The sequence below is a fragment of the Bos indicus genome, chromosome 10, assembly GCF_029378745.1.
Source record: "Bos indicus isolate NIAB-ARS_2022 breed Sahiwal x Tharparkar chromosome 10, NIAB-ARS_B.indTharparkar_mat_pri_1.0, whole genome shotgun sequence".
Taxonomy (NCBI): domain Eukaryota; kingdom Metazoa; phylum Chordata; class Mammalia; order Artiodactyla; family Bovidae; genus Bos; species Bos indicus.
In genome coordinates, this window is record NC_091769.1 from 75274691 (window position 1) to 75294776 (window position 20086).

Here is a 20086-nt window from a genome sequence, read left to right on the forward strand (position 1 = left end):
CTACTTTCACATTTTTGAGGAAACTCTATACTGTTTTTCATAGTGGCATCACCAACATTGTACAAAGGTTCCTTTTTCTCCACTGCCTTACCAACACTTGTTGCTTGTAAACTTTTTATGATAGCCATTCTAACAGGTGTGAAGTGATACCTCATTGAAATGCATGTTATTTTAAATTACTGAGCATTGGGAGTTGCTATAGCACCATAATTTGGTAGAAACACAACAACCTAACCAAAACATCATCTCCTTATAGAAAAGAAATATTGGGACACGAAACACTATGGGAAATGTTACTACAATCCAACACAGAAATATGAGAATATATTGATTCTACAGAAGCATATGTATGTGGATATATACATTATTGATGCATGAGTGAGCGCACATGTGCTCAGTTGTGTTCGACCCTTTGCAACCCCATGGGCTACAGTACTCCAGGCTCCCCTGTCCAAGGAATTTTCCAGGCAAGAATACTGGAGTGGTTTGCCATTTCCTACTCCAGGGGATCTTCCTGACCCAAGAATCAAACCACATCTCTTGCATCTCCTGCACTGGCAGGAGAATTCTTTATAGCCACTCATTAAAACAGACTTCTCACCCAACTCCTGAAAAAAAAAAAAAAAAACCAACCTCCTCAAATCAATTGGATAGTAATTGGATAATCTGAATTCTTAAAATCTATTCTCAAAAATCTCAAAGAAACACACAGGTCCCGCATCAAAAACGTACCTGACCCATTTGTCAGAAACACGTGCAGACTTCCACTGCTTTTCTAAGATTGAGTACATTAATCACACTCAGTGCTTCAAAGGGACTTCGCTTTGAGTGACCCAATAACAAATAAATTAGGTGCCAATGGCTCCTTTGTAATTGAAGAGGACCAGGCTGACCAAGGGGAGAAGACTAAATCAAAAATGGAACTGTTCAGGAAAAAGCAGCGTTTGGAGACCTGAAACAAACCAATAAAGCTGTCCCACATGCTCTCATTTCCACAAGTGAGGGTGAGCCAAGACATGTGTGCTTATTCGCTAATAAGAAGATGCAAACATCCCACATCTGATTGATTTCTTATGTGCTACAACCATAAAAATGTTTGTGTCTGGAATACACGTATGAGTGTTGAGCTCAAATGTGGCAGCTTATAAACCTGATCACACATCTTAAACCTACAATCTACAAGAACATTTCCCTTTGAAACAGTGAAACTCTGGAAGGTTTTCTTCTTTATTGCCAGAACAAATTTCTTACGGTTTCTCATTTAAGTATGTGAAGAACTGTCCAGTTTTAATTTGCAGAGCTTTTAACTGGTGACTCAGTGAGGAATGATGTCATATATTATCCTAGAACGGCTGGTGTGGCTCCCTGTGTTTCTGTGGCAGACAGTACTCCGGGGTTTTCATCCTTTCGTCAGCCTCTTCCCAGCCAGCCACAGGCAAACAGGCTCTCCAGCCCTGGATGAAACAGGAAGTCTGACAGCTTGAGTCTGCAGTGGGACCCCTAGAGTTTTCCCACTCCATGTCCTGGCAGCGTTCCCCAGAAGTACAAACACACACACACAGAGCTCCCATTGTTGCAGCCTTCTCCAGCCCACTGATCCTAATATGGAATGCAGCAGGAAACCCATGATTTCCTGACACTCGGCAAGCTGGAGGAAGCAAGGAAAAACTCCATTAAAAAAGCCCAGCTTTCCTCCATGTTAGATGTGAAGTGGAAAATGGGGAAGATTTAGCAAAATTCCAGTGAGTTCCCTCAGGCTTGGAGAACAGGGGACCAGAGAGAAACCCTCGAGCTGTTGAAATTTCTAGACTCCCAGGAATGCCCTTGAATTCGGTGAAGATGAGGATTTCTTAACTTGAACTGATGGGGGAAAGGGACAGATGCTTTTAATCACTCTCCCCAGTGCGTTACCTGTCCTGATCAGTATGGTAAGTGAGAGGGCATGTGCCAGCCACCTTGGACGAGTCTGCAGGATCCCAGTTACTCCGAGTAAGGCAGAGTGATCTCAAGCCTGCCGCGGGCTTCATGGGCTTTGGAAGAAGTGGGAGAAGCAACAACCACAGCACAGTCACAGCAGCTGGAGCCGCGAGCATGAACTGCCAGGAGGGAAATGACAGCAGCTGCGGCTGCGGTGGCCACGAGGAGAAAAAGATGCTCAAGTGTGTGGTGGTGGGGGACGGCGCCGTGGGCAAGACCTGCCTGCTGATGAGCTACGCCAACGACGCCTTCCCCGAGGAATACGTGCCCACTGTGTTCGATCACTACGCAGGTAAGAAAAGTGGGAAACCCACCCCTGCGAATGGGTCACAAGGTGTGGGAGGTAACATCCCTGCTTCAGAGGGGCCTGGCTTATCTCCATTGTCAGTACTGGGTGCAGGCCTGGCGGAAGCCAGGTAGCTGGGTGTCACAGCAACCAAGGTCTTTGCTGTTGTTAGAACAACCTGTATATCACTTTTATTGTAACCCTTTTCTCTGCTTTAACCAAATGAATAATGCTGGGGAAATACGCTGAATTGCCGTCTAGACTTTGGGGCTACAGATGTTACTTAATATTTGCCTGAAGATTCATCAACTTTCTTTACTGTGAACATTAAAAAATGTAGTGTAATTGCATCTCAGTTCTTTTTACCTTTTTTTTTGTACTGGGGTATAGCTGATTAACAATGTGGTGCGTCACAATTCTCTTTTACAAAAAAAAAGAAACCCACTAGTTGCACAACTGGTGAAAGAAGTATTCTTGCCACTTCTCATATATTCACCCCATGCCATTTATAAATGAAATGCTGAAATTAGTAGCATTAGAACATTCATTTTTCCATAACAATTGGTGCTATCCTGATGTACTTTCATTTTCCTATGGAAGTAGATTGAAGAAAAAGTATTCAAAGATTTTAAATATGTTAGGCAATCTGTATTTTGAATTAAAAGTGGTTTTTAATCAATATGTTTTAAAAGTAAAAAATAAAGATTAATATAAAATTTAATTATTTCAACATATGTCCCGAAAGCACAAAATATGGCATAAAATATTTTAAGGTCTGACAGTTAAGATAGTGTAGTTACAACTTAATTCTTTTGGTTATATTGAGTGTTCCAAAGTTTCTCATGTGATCGCTTATCTAATTTTTTCCACTTTGACTCTTATTTTTCTCTTAATCTCTAAAGTAAATCCGATTAAACTTTTTAAAAGCAAATTCATAAAATGCTTTAATTTACAATAGCCTAGATTTTACAACTTTTTGGAACATGATAAACTGCTTGATCACTATAAGATCAGCTTGAGGTACCAGAGATTTGAGATTTTGTGATAGGGAAGTTTCTCTTCTTCACTTTGGCTTTGGGTCCAGAGCAGCGGAGGGGAAATAGCCCACAGGAAACCTGTTTGAGTGCTGGCTTTGCTGTGGGGCTATTTGAAATCCTTTCTGTAGAAAGTAGCTTCTTTTCCAGAACTAAACAATCACCTACGTCTCCTCCTCCTGCTAGATGTACCTGATTTATGACACTATTACATAGCAGACAGGGAGAAAACCACAGTGAAAATAGTATCCACTCCCTAGCAGGTTTTTCTATATTTGTAGAAATTAGGAGCAAATTTGAATGCTAATTCCCTTAAGCTTTTCTGAAATTATAGTGGCTGTGCCCAAAGAAGGGTTTCCCTGGTGGCTCAGACGGTAAAGAATCTGCTTGCATGTGGGAGACCTGAATTTGATCCCTGGATTGGGAAGATCCCCTGGAGAAGGGAATGGCAACCCACTCCAGTATTCTTGCTTGGGAAATCCCATGGACAGACAAGCCTGGTGGGCTAGAGTCCATAGGGTCACAAAGAGTCAGACATGACTGAGCAACTAAGCACATACACATACATGCCCAGAGGAGAACCTTTGAATGAGAACAGAAAAAAGAGAAGTGCAGATAGACTTTCACTCGGAGGAGAAAAAAAAATCTAATTGTAAGATTAGGTCTGCAACTTAAGAAAATTATTAGGATCTTGACCTTAAACATCTTAGCAAAGGTTATTTATTCTACATTTGCTTTCTCCCAGGCTAGGGAACTGGCAGATTGTTGTTATCATTCAGTCACTAAGTCCTGTCCAGCTCTTTGTGACCTCTTGGACTGCAGCATGCCAGGCTTCCCTGTCCTTCACTATTTACCGGAGTTTGCTCAGATTCATGTCCATTGAGTCAGTGATGCCATCCAACCATCTCATCCTCTGTCATCCCCTTCTCCTCCTGCCCTCAATCTTTCCCAACACCAGGGTCTTTTACAATAAGTTGGTTCTTGGCATCAGGTGGCCAGAGTATCAAAGTTTCACCTTCAGCATCAGTTCTTCCAATGAATAGTCACGGTTCTTTCCTTTAGGATTGACTGATTTGATCTCGTTACAGTCCAAAAGACTACCTAGTTTCAAAAACTGCTAACAAAAAAAAATAGAACCCACAAGGTTTCGAGTGCTTTTAAAAATTGCATGTTCATGGGACTTCCCTAGTGGTCCAGTGGTTAAGAATCTGCCTTGCAATGAAGGGGACTCATAGGTTGGGGAGCTAAGATCCCACATGCCGTGGCCAACTAAGCCCATATGCCACAACCAGAGGGCCCTCAAGCTTCACTGAAAGATCCAACTTGCTGCAACTAAGAACCAATGCAGCCAAATTTAAAATAAGTAAATAAATAATTTTAAATTACATATCCCATCTCCAACTTTTGGGTGAACCAATTACAGCACAGTGTCAGAAATAAAAAGGATAAAACTGTCTTTAGAGGTAAAATCAGCCTATAAAAAACATCAGAGAGGAAACAAAGGCTGGACCACCTCTAGATTTCACCAGGAACAAATTATTTTGTTTCAGTTGTATACATACTTGCTGTTATTTGAGCATTAAAGATCCTAGATTTTGGCTATTCCTTGCTTTAGCTCTCAAGATATCACAGCCACTATTACCAAAGCAATACTTTGCTCATAGTTCAGTTCAGTTGAGTCGCTCAGTCATGTCTGACTCTTTGTGACCCCATGAACCGCAGCACTCCAGGCCTCCCTGTCCATCACCAACTCCCGGAGTTTATCCAAACTCATGTCCATTGAATCGGTGACGCCATCCAACCATCTCATCCTCTGTCGTCCCCTTCTCCTCCTGCCCTCAATCTTTCCCAGCATCAGGGTCTTTTCAAATGAGTGAGCTCTTCATATCAGGTGGCCAAAGTATTGGAGTTTCAGCTTCAACATCAGTCCTTCCAATGAACACCCAGGACAGATCTCCTTTAGGATGGACTGGTTGGATCTCCTTGCAGTCCAAGGGACTCTCTCAAGAGTCTTCTCCAACACCACAGTTCAAAAGCATCAATTCTTCAGTGCTCAGCTTTCTTTATAGCCCAACTCTCATATCCATACATGACTATTGGAAAAATCATAGCCTTGACTAGAGGGACCTTTCTTGACAAAGTAATATCTCTGCTTTTTAATATGCTGTCTAGGTTGGTCATAACTTTCCTTCCAAGGAGTAAGTGTCTTTTAATTTCATGGCTGCAGTCACCATCTGCAGTGATTTTGGAGCCCAAAAAAATAAAGTCTGACACTGTTTCCACTGTTTCCCCATCTATCTGCCATGAAGTGATGGGACCAGATGCCATGATCTTAGATTTCTGAATGTTGAGCTTTAAGCCAACTTTTTCACTCTCCTCTTTCTATTTCATCAAGAGGCTTTTTAGTTCCTCTTCACTTTCTGCCATAAGGGTAGTGTCCTCTGCATATCTGAGGTTATTGATATTTCTCCCAGCAATCTTGATTCCAGCTTGTGCTTCTTCTAGCCCAGTGTTTCTCATGATGTACTCTGCATATAAGTTAAATAAACAGGGTGACAATATACAGCCTTGACGTACTCCTTTTCCTGTTTGGAACCAGTCTGTTGCTCCATGTCCAGTTCTAACTGTTGCTTCCTGACCTGCATACAGATTTCTCAAGAGGCAGGTCAGGTGGTCTGGTATTCCGATCTCTTTCAGAATTTTCCACAGTTTATTGTGATTCACACAATCAAAGGCTTTGGCATAGTCAATAAAGCAGAAATAGGTGTTTTTCTGGAACTCTCTTGCTTTTTTGATGATCCAGCTGATGTTGGCAATTTGATCTCTGGTTCCTCTGCCTTTCCTAAAACCAGCTTGAACATCTGGAAGTTCATGGTTCACGTATTGCTGAAGGCTGGTTTGGAGAATATTGAGCATTACTTTACTAGCGTGTGAGATGAGTGCAATTGTGTGGTAGTTTGAGCATTCTTTGGCATTGCCTTTCTTTGGGATTGGAATGAAAACTGACCTTTTCCAGTCCTGTGGCCACTGCTGAGTTTTCCAAATTTACTGGCATATTGCTGCAGCACTTTCACAGCATTATCTTTTAGGATTTGGAATTCAACTGGAATTCCATCACCTCCACTAGCTTTGTTCATAGTGATGCTTCCTAAGGCCCACTTGACTTCACATTCCAGGATGTCTGGCTCTAGGTCAGTGATCACACCATCGTGATTATCTGGGTCATGGAGATCTTTTTTGTACAGTTCTGTACAGTTCTTTTGCTCATAATAGGCACTCCCAAACATCGTTGCTTTTACACTTTGTACATTTTTTAAGTCCACAGTATCTCACAAGCTTACAATTTGTACCTTTTTAAAATCCACAGTATCTCACATCTTTAAGAGAAATAAAGATGTGAGCCATATACATCTAGAAGCCAAGTGAAGTGAACATTTTCATCAGTAGAAGGATCTTCGCCACCACAAAGACCCTACCTAACTCTCTTTACCACCATCCTCTTCATGTACAAACTGATTGAATGTAAACCTGGACACAGTCACATGAAAATCCACAGTCAACTGTAGAAGAGCTCATGATCTCTTCTCCATGTGGAGAAGTATTCAATATCTAGTCCCTGGGTCCTACTGGCTCATTCTGCAGTGACAACCTGCAACTAGTTTACTGAATCTTTGGAAAACTGAAGTCAAGGAATTCAGAAACATTCAAGTCAAAGAGAGCCTATCCCTTAAATAAGTGAAAGGGCTTCCCTTCTGGTTCTGCTGGTAAAGAATCCACCTGCAATGTGGGAGACTGTGTTCAATCCCTGGGTTGGGAAGATCCCCTGGAGAAGGGAAAGGCTACCCACTCCAGTATTCTGGCCTGGAGAATTTCATGAGCTACACAGATTTTTCCCTAATAACTACCTATCTTAGAAAGGTAAAGATATAATAGTATGGTCACATCAGCATACTTCTCAAAGTAGTGTGCTCTGAAGCCAAACAGCCCAATTCTAATATTGACTCTGCAATTACTGTGTGGCCTTAAGTACGTCGTTCAACTTCTCTGTGCCTCAGTTGTCATGAATCTTTTAAAGGGACAGTAGAGATATTAAGGTCATGAGAACAAAATAAATACATGTAGCTCTTAGAACAGTGTCTTACATTGGTAAGTATTAGGTACATAGCAGCTACTATGATTAAGCATAGGGATGAGATGGTTAGATAGCATCACCAATTCAATGGACATGAATTTGAGCAAACTCTGGGAGATAGTGAAGGATGGGGAAGCCTGGCATGCATGGGGTCAGTCCATGGGGTCACAAAGAGTCAGACACAACTTAGCAACTAAACAACAAAATCTTATATACACAATGAATAAACAAGGTCTTACTGCATGGCACAGAGAATTACATTCAATATCCTGTGAAAAACCATAATGGAAAAGAATATAAAAATTATATATACATGTATAACTAAATCACTTTGCTGTATAGCAGAAATTAACACAATGCTTTAAATCAACTATACTTCAATAAGAAAAAAGAATAGGGTCTCTACACTTAAACACAGCTATGAAAAGGAATTAAAGTATAATTAAAAGATAAAGGCTACAACTAGGAAGAATATTATTACAAGAGTGTCCTCCAAATGGAACAGGGTATGATTGAATGTGTATATTGTCCTTATAATATAGTCATCATGTTTACTGATAATTGATAAATATGTCTACATGGAGTAATTGTAGTTGGGTATTCACTTGAGAGGAAATATTAGTTTTGCCCGAGTGATTGTAAAAAAATCAACAACCAACTAGAAAAGAAATATTTTTAAGTTTTATGAATCTTGGTTTTTTTCCCTCCATCCTACCTACCAGAATCCAAAAGTACATCTGCCAAAAAAAAAATGTACATCTGCTCAACGTAGCTTCCCTTGACTCCCCAAGGAAAATTCCTTGCTCCTTCCTCAACTCATGTCCAGAAATGTGTCAACATTGCCCAGAACACAACTTCCACAGTTGAGAGCGATTTGCTTGCTTCCTTACTTCCCCACTGCCACTATACTATAAACTCCTGAAAGAAAGGGTCATGTCTTATCAAAACCAGTGTTCTATGCTATGTTATTGGGACTTTCTTGATGGTCCAGGAATTATGACTCCAAGTGCTCACTGCAAAGGACCCAGGTTCAAACCCTGGTCAGGGAACTAAGATCCCAAAAGCTGTAGTGTGGCCAAAAAGGAAAAAAACAAAAAACTCTCAGTCTTCATCTTACTTGGTCTCTTGGGGGCTTTTCTTATGGCTTATACTCTCCTTCTTGAAACACTTCCTTGGTTCCTGAGATATAACATTCTCCTAGTTTTTATTCCCCTCAATGGCAATTCTCTATCTCCTCTGCTGCCTTCTCCATCTCTTCCCTACCACTATCCATCAGCATACTTTAATATTCAGTCTCTCCCTTGTCTTCTCTATCTGTGCCCAAGTTGATTGTATCTAGTCTCATGGACTTAAATGCTGTTTATACACTGATAACTCCAAAATGTATATCTCTACCATAAAAAAAAAAAAAACCTGACTCAGATTCATATATCCAACTGTTAATTTGGATATCTAATAGACATCTCAAACTTAACCTGTCCAAAGCAGAATTTTTTTAATTCTCCCAATCTACTCCTCCCCTAGTGTTCCCAATAGAAGTATATGACTACTATTTTCCAACCAGTTGCTCAGAACAAAAACTTTGGTATTATCCTTAACTCTTTTCTCCCTTTGACAGTACCCTCCACATCGCTCTATACAAACCACTAGTTATTACTCCTTCCTACTACAAATCAGGTCAATATTCAAAATACATCTCAAGCCTGATCGCTTCTCACCACTCCTCTGCTTTCATTCTGGTCCACGCCACCATCATTTCTCATCCAAACTGCTATCATCACTTCCCAGTTCCCTGCTTCCAGTCTGGCCCCCTCCACCCAGTTTTTCACAGAGGGACTATCCACAGCCCCAAATCTACCAATCACCTCCCTTCACCCTAAGACTCCATCATTTATCACAGTCTCCAAGGCACTCTGAGACTTGGGCCCTGTTATCTCTCCAATGTCCAGTTCTAACACTCTGCTCTGCAGTATTTTTGCTCGAGCCACACCAGCCTTCTTGATGTTCTTCAGCCACACCAAACTCCATCTTTCCTTGAAGGTTATGCTCTTGCTCTTCCCCCAACCTGACCTTATTTCCTCCAGAACCCCTCAGTCTCAACTGATCACATTGTTTAATGCGTTCACACACACAAACACAAACATGCATGCCACAGAGTCACTCTTTAACTTTTTATCCTGCTTCAACTTTCTTCATAAGATTTAACACTACTTGACATTATTCTTATATTTGTTTGCTTACTATTTTTATCCTACATTGGAATGTAAACTCCATGAGGGCAAGGGCTTTGTCTTATTCTCTGCTCTATCTTCATCTTCTAAAATAGAACTCAAAATCCAGTGTGCTCGCAATAGACAGTTACTGAATCAATGAATTAGAATGTCTTAATCATCTCATTCCTTCTGTGCTTAGATAAATTCCTGGTCCATTAAAACTTTGATGAATAAATGAACAAATTGTCAGTCCAATAGATGTCTCTTTAGAAAGGAAACATATAAAATATTTATTAAATATATTATATTTTTGAACTATTTTTTCACATTTTAAACAATCATTTTATCTCTACTGGAGTTATAATACAGCATTGAATTTTCTTGATCTAATGGGCCGATGTCATGTCTACTTGCTCAGTCGTGTCGGACTCTTTGCAACTGCATGAACTGTAGCCTGCCAGGCTTCCCTATCCATGGAATTCTCCAGGAAAGAATATTGGAGTGGGTTTTCATTTCCTTCTCCAGGGGGTCTCCCCAACCTAAAGATCAAAACTGGGTCTACTACATTGCAGGCAGATTCTTTACCAACTGAGCCACCAGGGAAGCCCAATGTATTCAATGTATAAATTTCATTTGGAAACAGACAGGATGTACTCAGATTCCTCCACTTATATTATATTTAAAAGTTTACATAAATTTTGAGTGGCCCACTCATTTATAGTTCTTTATAAAAGAGCATGTTCCAGAATAACTCCAAGTTCAACTAAGAACTAGGTCTAAAAAATGGGGGCAGTTAAAGGAAGGTTAAAAAGTCTGCAGATGTGCCTAAGAAACATCTCTGGGCACTGTTTCCTACTCCTGATGATGACTCGAGGTGTCCTAACAACCTTTAGAAATTTCACAGCTTACCACAGAATAACCATATTTCTTCCCCCATCCTGGCTTCATCTTATTTACAGCTTTGAGTTTTGTGGTAGATATCTCACTGATAAAGTAGTATCAATTAATGTTTCACACCACATATGTCATAAGGATAACACTTCCGTTTCTAGTTTAGTTAGATTGTATGTTGAGTTGGATCATGCTTGTGGTTTGTCTGTTGATCTGTGTGGCTGCATAAAAGAATCCCATTCAAGTTAAAGCCTCTGCCTGACGTACCTCATTCACCATTTCATTTATCCTCTGTATGAGAATCAGTCATGTCTGTGGCTCTTTCACCTATCACCCATCTCTCTAGGAAAACCACCTGTGTTTAAAAAATTTATGTCATCACTATTTGCAAACCCAGGCTGCCTATGCAGGAAATTAACACAATTTGTGGAAAAGGGAAAAGCAGTTCGTTGCTCTATCAGCTGAGTGAGATGTGAAAGGATGTTGTTTTCACAGAGATCTGAAAGTCAATTCTAAACTTTTTTCCACCTAATTAAATGATGATTTGGTCCAAGGTAGACTCCATCATAACCCTAATGGCCAGAGCATTGGGAGGAAACTATGTCCAATCCAGAAGGAAAAAAATAATAAAGAGTAAATAAAACAAAGCCCCAGACCTACACAGTGTTATGACACAGTTCTGCCCCTTTGGGAATATTTACTCAGGAGTTTCTCTTTTGTTCTTTCCAAAGATACCTGTGAGTCTCTGGAGAATGGATGAGATTCATTTTTTGTAAGCCAAAAGAAAACCTAAAACACCTCTCCTGGGACTATGAAATAAATCACCAGGCTTTTAACCTTAGGCAAAAATATAAAAGAAGTATGTGAAAGAGGAGATAAGAATGGGCCAGTCAAATCTCTCTGTTCAAAAATCCAACATGATGCTCAAAAGCCCAATATCTTATAGGTATTCCACTCTCCAGTATCTCTTCGTGAGGCAGTGTGATAGTGCGATGAGTGTCCGATGTTTTTCTGGACTCTTGGAGGCCACATCAAAGGTACCGTAACAGGAATTGTACAGATAGTTCCTTCCACAGTCTACACTGTGATGCCTATGAGCACAAGCACATTCAGAGGCTCAGGGGTGGAAATTATACTCGGAAAGCCAAAGCATACTGCAGAGGAGTAAACTGTGAGTTTCATCTCTTAGGACTAAGAAAGAATAGAAGAGGGGAATAGAGAATTAAGTATCTGTGACCATAGCGACCCAAGAAAAGTCATGCTCCTGGGATTAGAAACTCCATCTGCAGTTCATAACCCTCCTGCATTCCAGATTTAGCTGGCAACACACCAAGGCCTGTGACCAATTCAGGCTTCAGTGCACAGACTCCCTGAGACCAAGACTTTAGTTCCACACAGCCTGGCTCCTTTCACTGCCCAAGCTAGGAAACCCTTCATAAAGTTTACTACTGATTGCCCAACAAAGCTGGGCTTCAGGTAATCAGTACTTCATTTCCAGGATGGCATTTTCAGAGTCTGCCATCACTCCCTCTTGTTGTGGGGCAAAGAGAAAACTTGGCTCAGAATGGCCCAGTACACTGAATACCTTTGTTTTGTAATGTAGTTGGCCTATTCCACAAAGGCAACAGAAAGGTGGGCAACTCACGTGAGGCCTCTGAGGAAAGGACAGGTATGAAAGCTCAACAGAAATCATCTCACTCACCAATTCTGAGCACAAGATCACAAGGATCTACAGAGGTCCTACCCTCTGTGTTTAGACACAGGTTCTAATAAGGCTGAAAATTTACTTTCCCACAAACAGAAATCAATGCCATCCCTTGGTTAGTTAGCAGAATCCAAACAGTTAATTTTCCGGGTATAACTCAGTCAAGATAAATTCCACCGAGAACTCAATAGGGACCCACTGTGAATCATTGAGTGGCCTGGCATCATTCCTGAATACTCTGAAGTCCACCAACTTTCTGGATGTGCCTAATTCTCACCGGACAAAAGGACCTATTCATGTGTATTCATTCAGCATTTTGTATTGGTTCACAATACAGCTTTCATTTATGATGTTCCTCATTCACAGTCTCAGTTTGAATTTCATTATGGCCACGTGTAATCCTACAAGCAGTGTGGTACTATTTAATTACAAAACCCAAATGCTACTAGAATATGTACTAACAACAACAACAATAGCTACACACTTACAAAGTCCTTGCTATGAGCATATTTTGAGATGTTTTCATACATCAATTCATTGTATCCTTATAATGATCCTATGAGATATTAATTTTCCTAAATTTGACTGATGAGGAAACCAAGTTTCAAAGTTATTAACCAATTTGCTAAGGTTAAATAACTTGTAATGAAGTAAGTGGAGGCCATGAAACAGTAAATAAACAATGTAAGCAATGTGTAGGTTTAGAGCTAATCATGTTAATCAAAAACTCACTGTTAGTTAGGATACGCTAACCTTTTCTAACAAATAGATCCAAACATGTAAGGGATTAACACCTTGCTAATTTATGGTCCTGAATAGGTATTCATGTCAGTTGGGCTACTTTCCTTCATTCAGTCATTTAGGGACCCAGGTTCTTTGCATCTTGTGATCCCACCATCCCTTAAGATCTCCCATCCAACCAGACTACTGAGAAAGAGCAAGGTGGAGAGGCTTGCATGGAAAGTTTTATGTACCACGCCTGGAAGTGACAGACATCATTTCCAGTCAAACTCCAAAGCAGATAACTTAGTCATGAGGCCACACCTATGTCTAAGGGAAGCTGGGAAATAAAAACAAACCCACCTATGTGCCCAGAAGGGGGAAGAATGAATTTTAATGGAATCTAGCCATCTCTGTTTGCATCAAACTCTCCAGCCATCAAATATTCCTGCACATTTTTTCCTACATGTAAAACAAAATTTTTCTCAAGAGGGATCACAGAGTCCAATATTTCAGTGAAGAAGGTTGAAATCTAGCATCTGCAAGTGATGCCTGGTCCTTTCCATTTGATGGAGACACGGTTCCTGTGGTCAGTAGAAGACTCATTATCTCCCCCATATATACGGTCACCTCTCAGCCAATGATAGAAGAGATGAGATAACCAAAATACTCAAACCCCCTTTCAGAAAAGAAAAGAATAGGAGAGACATAGCAATAAAAGAATCCAGAGAGCAAATGTTGGGAAGACTCCCTGACCTAGCAGTGGGAGACATTTCTTGAACTGACCCTTATGTTGTTCTCCAGGAGGAATTTCTTTGTCCATTATTCTGAACTTCCCCTAGCTTGGGTCTCTGGGGAGTTCTTCCTCTTTCATTATCCTTCATGACACACATCTGAATTGGACCTCAGGGACTCTATCTTTCTTAAGAGTCACACAACTTTCACAGCCTGCCTCTTGCTTGTACAATTTCATGGCTCACGTATTATTTTTATAGTCATAAAAGCATTTAGTCCAAGTTTGGAGTTTCTTTGGAATTGCAGTTCTCTCAAGAACTTATTCGGAGAAGGCAATGGCACCCCACTCCAGTACTCTTGCCTGGAAAATCTCATGAGTGGAGGAGTCTGGCAGGCTGCAGTCCATGGGGTCGCAAAGAGTCGGACACGACTGAGCAACTTCACTTTCACTTTTCACTGTCATGCATTGGAGAAGAAAATGGCAACCCACTTCAGTGTTCTTGCCTGGAGAATCCCAGGGATGGTGGAGCCTGGTGGGCTGCTGTCTATGGGGTCCCACAGAGTCGGACACGACTGAAGCGACTTAGCAGCAGCAGCAAGAACTTATTAGGTTTCTGGTTACTTCTCAGTACCCAGTAACCACATCCAAGACCGAAATGAGTCTTTCCTAGACATACTTCTTAAAAATACTTTGTCTGCTTCATCTAGCCAATGCCTGTTGCTCTCAAATTAACAATAGCTACGTAGAGCACATATGAAGCAAAAGACTTTATGTGACTTCATACGACTTCATGTGACTTCGTATGACTTCATGTGATTCTGCTGTTGGGTAGGACTTTGTGTTGCTCTATATTTAGACAAAATATGCGAGGATATGGAGGGCAAGGAGTGATGATCTGGGCCAGGTCTGCAAGTGGCAGGCATGACATCTCTTTATATTTCTTTGGAGAGAAGGTAAACCCTAGGCCACACTTAGAGAAGTTCGCTATATGCCCAAAGAAAGAGTGAACAGATTTCAATGAACACTTAGTAATCATCATCACACTTGCTAAGCTGAAATTTCTTACATCAAATACAATAAACTCATAAACAATATAAATTTCCCTAAGGATCATATTTAGATGTTCATTCAACTACAAATGAAATACCTGTATTTCCCAAATTTTCCCAGTGCCTGCTTGTCAAAAATGCAGGTTCTGCCAATTGGTGCAGCCACTATGGAAAACAATATGGAGGTTCCTTAAAAAACTAAATAAAGAGCTATCATGTTGCTATTGTTCAGTTGCCCAGTTTGTCCATCTCTTTGCGACCCCAAGGACTGCAGCACACCAGGCCTCTCTATCCCTCACCATTTCCTGAAGTTTGCCCAAGTTCATGTCCATTGCATGGCCATCCAGCCATCTCATCCTCTGACACCCTCTTCTTCTTCTGCCCTCAATCTTCCCCAGCATCAGCGACTTTTCCAATGAGTCAGCTGTTTGCACCAGATGACCGAAATACTGGAGTTTCAGCTTCAGCATCAGTCCTTCCAATGAGTATTCAGGGTTAACTTCCCTTAAGATTGACTGGTTTGATCCCCTTGCTGTTCAAGGGACGCTCAGGGGTCTTCTCCAGCACCACAGTTCAAAGGCATCAACTCTTTCGTGCTCCACCTTCTTTACGGTCCAGCTCTCACAACCGTACGTGACCACTGGGAAGATCAGTGGTCTTCATATGGTAGCTGGATCATATGGTAGCTCTTTTTGTTTTTTTTTTTTAATAAAAGGACAAAAAGAGCTACCATGTGATCCAGCAATCCCACTCATTGGCATATATCCAGAAAAGATGAAGTCCAATTCAAAAAGATACATGTTCCTCAATGTTTAAGTTCAGTTCAGTTCAGTCACTCAGTCATGTCTGACTCTTTGCGACCCCACGAATTGCAGCACGCCAGGCCTCCCTGTCTATCACCAACTCCCGGAGTTCACCCAGACTCATGTCCATCAAGTCAGTGATGCCATCCAGCCATCTCATCCTCTGTCGTCCCCTTCTCCTCCTGCCCCCAATCCCTCACAGCATCAGAGTCTTTTCCAATGAGTCAATGCTTCACATGAGGTGGCCAAAGTACTGGAGTTTCAGCTTTAGCATCATTCCTTCCAAAGAAATCCCAGGGCTGATCTCCTTCAGAATGGACTGGTTGGATCTCCCTGCAGTCTAAGGGACTCTCAAGAGTCTTCTCCAACACCACAGTTCAAAAGCATCAATTCTTCAGTGTTCAGCTTTCTTCACAGTCCAACTCTCACATCCGTACATGACCACAGGAAAAACCATAGCCTTGACTATAGCAACACTATTTACAAGAGCCAAAACATGGAAACAACCCAAATGCCCATCTACAGATGATCGGTTTAAGAAGATGTACTATGTAATGATAGTATGTATGTATATGCGAGCGCACACACACACACACACATACATACACACACAGTGGAATATTACTCAGTCATTAAAAAAGAATGAAATATTGCCATTTGCAGCAAATGTGGGTGGATCTGGAGAATAACATACTAAGTGAAGTAAGTCAGACAGACAAAGACAAACATTATATGACATCACTTATACAGGGAAATAATACAAATGAATAATAATAATAATACAAATGAATCTGTATACAAAACAGAAGCATACTCACAGACATAAAAAACAAACTTATGGTTACCAAAGGGGAAAGGCAGTGGGGGGGAGGGATAAATTAGAAGTATAGGATTAATGGATATATACTACTATATATAAAATAGAAAAGCAACAAGAATTACCTGTATAACACAGGGAATAATATTCAAGATCTTGTGATATATATATACAGATTATTTTCTATTATATTTCCATTTTTAAAAAGGAAAACTATACTTCAATTTAAAAAGGAAAAAAATGCAGATTTCTTTGGTCCATGCCAGAACTTCTATACCTGAGAAAGAGCTGTAAATATAAATTTCAACAAGCATCCTAAGAATTTCTTATTAGGTGAACATATGAAATGATCATTTTATAGTTCAAAACCATTTGGGTATCTTAAGTTCATATAGTTCAATCTAATATAATTTAGAACATTCAGAAAATCCTTCTTTATGCTATAAAGATGCCTAAAAATCAAGTTATGAGAAAAATTCTATAACCAACCATCAATCATTAAAAGGGCTTCCCTGGTGGCTCAGACAGTAATTTGCCTGCAATGCAGGAGACCAGGTTTTGATCCCTGGGTCAGGAAGATCTCCTGGAGAAGGGCATGGCAACCCACTCCAGTATTCCTGCCTGGAGAATTCCATGGACAGAGAAGCCTGGTGGGCTTACAGTCCATGGGGTTGCAAAGAGTCAGACAAGACTGAGAGACTAACACTTTCACTTTCACACTTTCAATCAGTAAAAAGCTAGTTGAGAATAAGTACATGTATATATCATTTCTTGACTTAGTTTCTAACAGGAGAAATTATATAAGACAGAAGAGGTCTTTAGAGCCTTTCAGAAACAGCTAGCAAATTCCTAAATGAGGAAACAGAGTCCTTTATAAAAAAGATCTGTGCCCATGGCTGGGACATAGAGAGACCTTGGAAGAAAGAATTCACAAGGACGAAAATCAGAAAGCGAGGGAGGATAGGAGGGAGGTGCCTGTGAGGAAAGGGAAAAGCCTCAGAGACTCACAACAGAGAAGAGTGGGAGTTGTAAAACGGAGCGGAAAGAAGACTCATTAGGGAAATTTGGGTGCACCAAGCGCCAGCTGCTGAGAGCAAAGCCTCAGGCGTGATTGGCAAAGCTGCGAAGCATGAATCGCCGTTCACTGAGCCTGCTGTATGCAAAACAACAGTCAGCAGGACCGTGAGACCTTCAGAGTGGGCACTGAGGAAAGCTTAGAGAACACCTACTGTCATGGGAAGAAGCAAAGGAGTTTTAAAACACAGGAAAGAGCCTGGGATCCTTGGGGAGGTTTGGGTACAGCTCTGTCCTGGATGCAGTTCTTGCTCTTCCATATCAATCCAGCCCTGGGATTGTGAAATGAACATAAACATCTGTTTCCCCTCTGCAGATCTTTCTGTTCTTCTTCGTGCTTTGACCTAATATTTGGAGAAAACGAGGGGGAAAAAAAACAAAAATGGAAAGTTGCCTAAAATTCAATTTCTTGGAGTCTAAAAAAGCTTTTACTTGGGCTAGAATCTGGTTTCTGCAAAAGATAGGATGTAAAGTCAGGGAGAGACAGAAATTTGGTAACTGGGACTTAGGCACCCTTATCTGGACAATGACCAGCGGTCCTGCCAGCAGGGACCTCTTTCAAGTCTCTCTCTCACTGTTTTAATATATATAAATCAGCCAGCCAGGCTTCAGAATGCAATTCAACTTGCCAACAAGAGAGAAACAATTCTCTGTGTAGCCTGAGCAGAATGTAGCATAATGAAAAAAAAAATTGCTTCATAATCCTCTTGGAATATTTATGGTTTATTAATAAAATAGTAATTGTGTCTGTGTGTGTTCAGTTGCTCAGTTTTGTCTGACTCTTTGAGACCCCATGGACTGTAGCCCACCAGGCTTCTCTGTTCATGGAGTTTTCCAGGCAAGGATACTGGAGTGGGTTGCCATTTCCTCCTCCAGGAGATCTTCCCAACCCAGGGATTGAACCCACCTCTCTTGTGTCTCTTGCATCAGCAGGCAGCTTTTTACCACTGTGCCACCTGGGAAGCCCAAAACAGTAATTAATTAATGTTAGTTAGCTATTATTTAATATGCACCAAGCCCTGTACTTTGCTGTCTTCTTTAAGCCTCATATTTTCTCTGGTAGTAATATCTTCATTTCATAGAGAAGAAAATTGGAAGTCAGAGAAGTAATCAGTCCAATGTCACAGGACCAGGAAGTGGCAGAATTGGGGTTAAAATCTGTCACCTCAAATATTAACTCCTCAGGAGGCCAAACCAGAGCACCCTGATTTAATTGACACCATTTTGACACCTATTTATTTTCTCTATAGTAATGATCTTACTTGTTTATTCATTTATCCATTGCTTATCATTCATTTATCCATTGTCTCACTGTAGAATGTATATTTCATGAAGGCAAGGTTCTTTCTGCCTCATTTCTTCTTATGTCCCCAGTGCCTGGAATTAGTCTACAATACAATGGACACCAGAAATGCCTACTGAATGACTGATTGAATGAATGAATGACATCCAAAAATCCCACAGTTTTAACCACTGCATTATACTGAAGTCAGCACCCCATGTGAACTGTCAGGATAATTTTCTATGTTAAAATTTGGTCCTCCTTCATCCTATATATCCTAAACATCATGATCATTCATTCAAAAATAGTGTCTTGGGGGACTCCTCCTGTGGTCCACTGGTCGAGATTCTGCTTCAAATGCTGGTGGCACGGGTTCGATATCTTAAGATCCCACATGCTGCATGGCATGGCCAAAAAAAAAGGTAATGGATTGGGTTTGCTTAAAACTTTCTAAAACAATTTTATTCTTCTAGGGGAAAAAATCCAAAAGCTTTTGCTTTAAGCCAAATTTCAAACTTGTGAGTTGAGTGATTTCACTAGGCAAAAATTGTTTTTCCTAATTATATTAAGGATTTCTGTTCTGTCTCTTGTTTTTTTGGATGCTATATCCTAGAGGCAAAAAGAAAAATTTAATTCCCTAAAATATGTACTGTAAAACTTTTTTCAAGTAATTAGATTAATAAAGAGAAAAGCAATAAGTCAATAATCTCCTTAATGCATACCAGGTGTAAACTTCCTAAAAATTGTGAATGATGTTTATAAAATGTCACCATTCAGTAGAAAGTATACTAATTTTCGGCTGATAATTCGGCTGTAAGAAAAGTTATTTGGAAAAAAATAGTTATGCTCTTTCTCAAGTCTCCTCTCTGCTCTTATTGGATAAACTTGCACTCTGAGGCTTAAGTGCTTCTTTCTTCAATTAAAATGAATTTCATATGAAATTTATAGTAGTTCAAGCTAGTAAATACTAGCATTAAGAATTTTCAATAGTAAGCATGTTTTTAACCAAACTTTTCACAAGAAACAGAGTTGATGTTGTTGTCTAGTTGCTGAACCACATCCACCTCTTTTGAGACCCCATGGACTGTAGCCCACCAGGCTCCTCTGTCCATGGATTTTCCAGGCAAGCATACTAGCGTACGTTTTCATTTCCTTTTCCAGGGGATCTTCCTGACCCAGGGATCAAACCCACATCTCCTGCATTGGCAGGCAGAATCTTTAAACTCAGCCACTAGGGAAGCCCACAAGAGACAGAGTGAATGTTAAATCTTAAGTGTCAATATCAGGCATAAACTTTGCCGTAGAAGTTGTTCCCTTCATTTCGTTCACTTACCCTCCTAATAACTCTCCCTACCAAGTCCTCCCCT

General features: G+C 40.5%; 1 protein-coding gene across 1 annotated transcript in view; it reads left to right on the plus strand.

The window, feature by feature from the left end:
- The first annotated feature begins 1480 nt into the window (after positions 1-1480).
- The window catches only part of RHOJ (ras homolog family member J), a 93927-nt gene continuing 75321 nt past the window's right edge, over positions 1481-20086 (plus strand). The window contains exon 1 of the mRNA XM_019969027.2: positions 1481-2269. Within this exon, the coding sequence (XP_019824586.1) occupies positions 2026-2269 (244 nt within the window). The 5' untranslated portion in view covers positions 1481-2025. The remainder of the gene's footprint in view (positions 2270-20086) is intronic.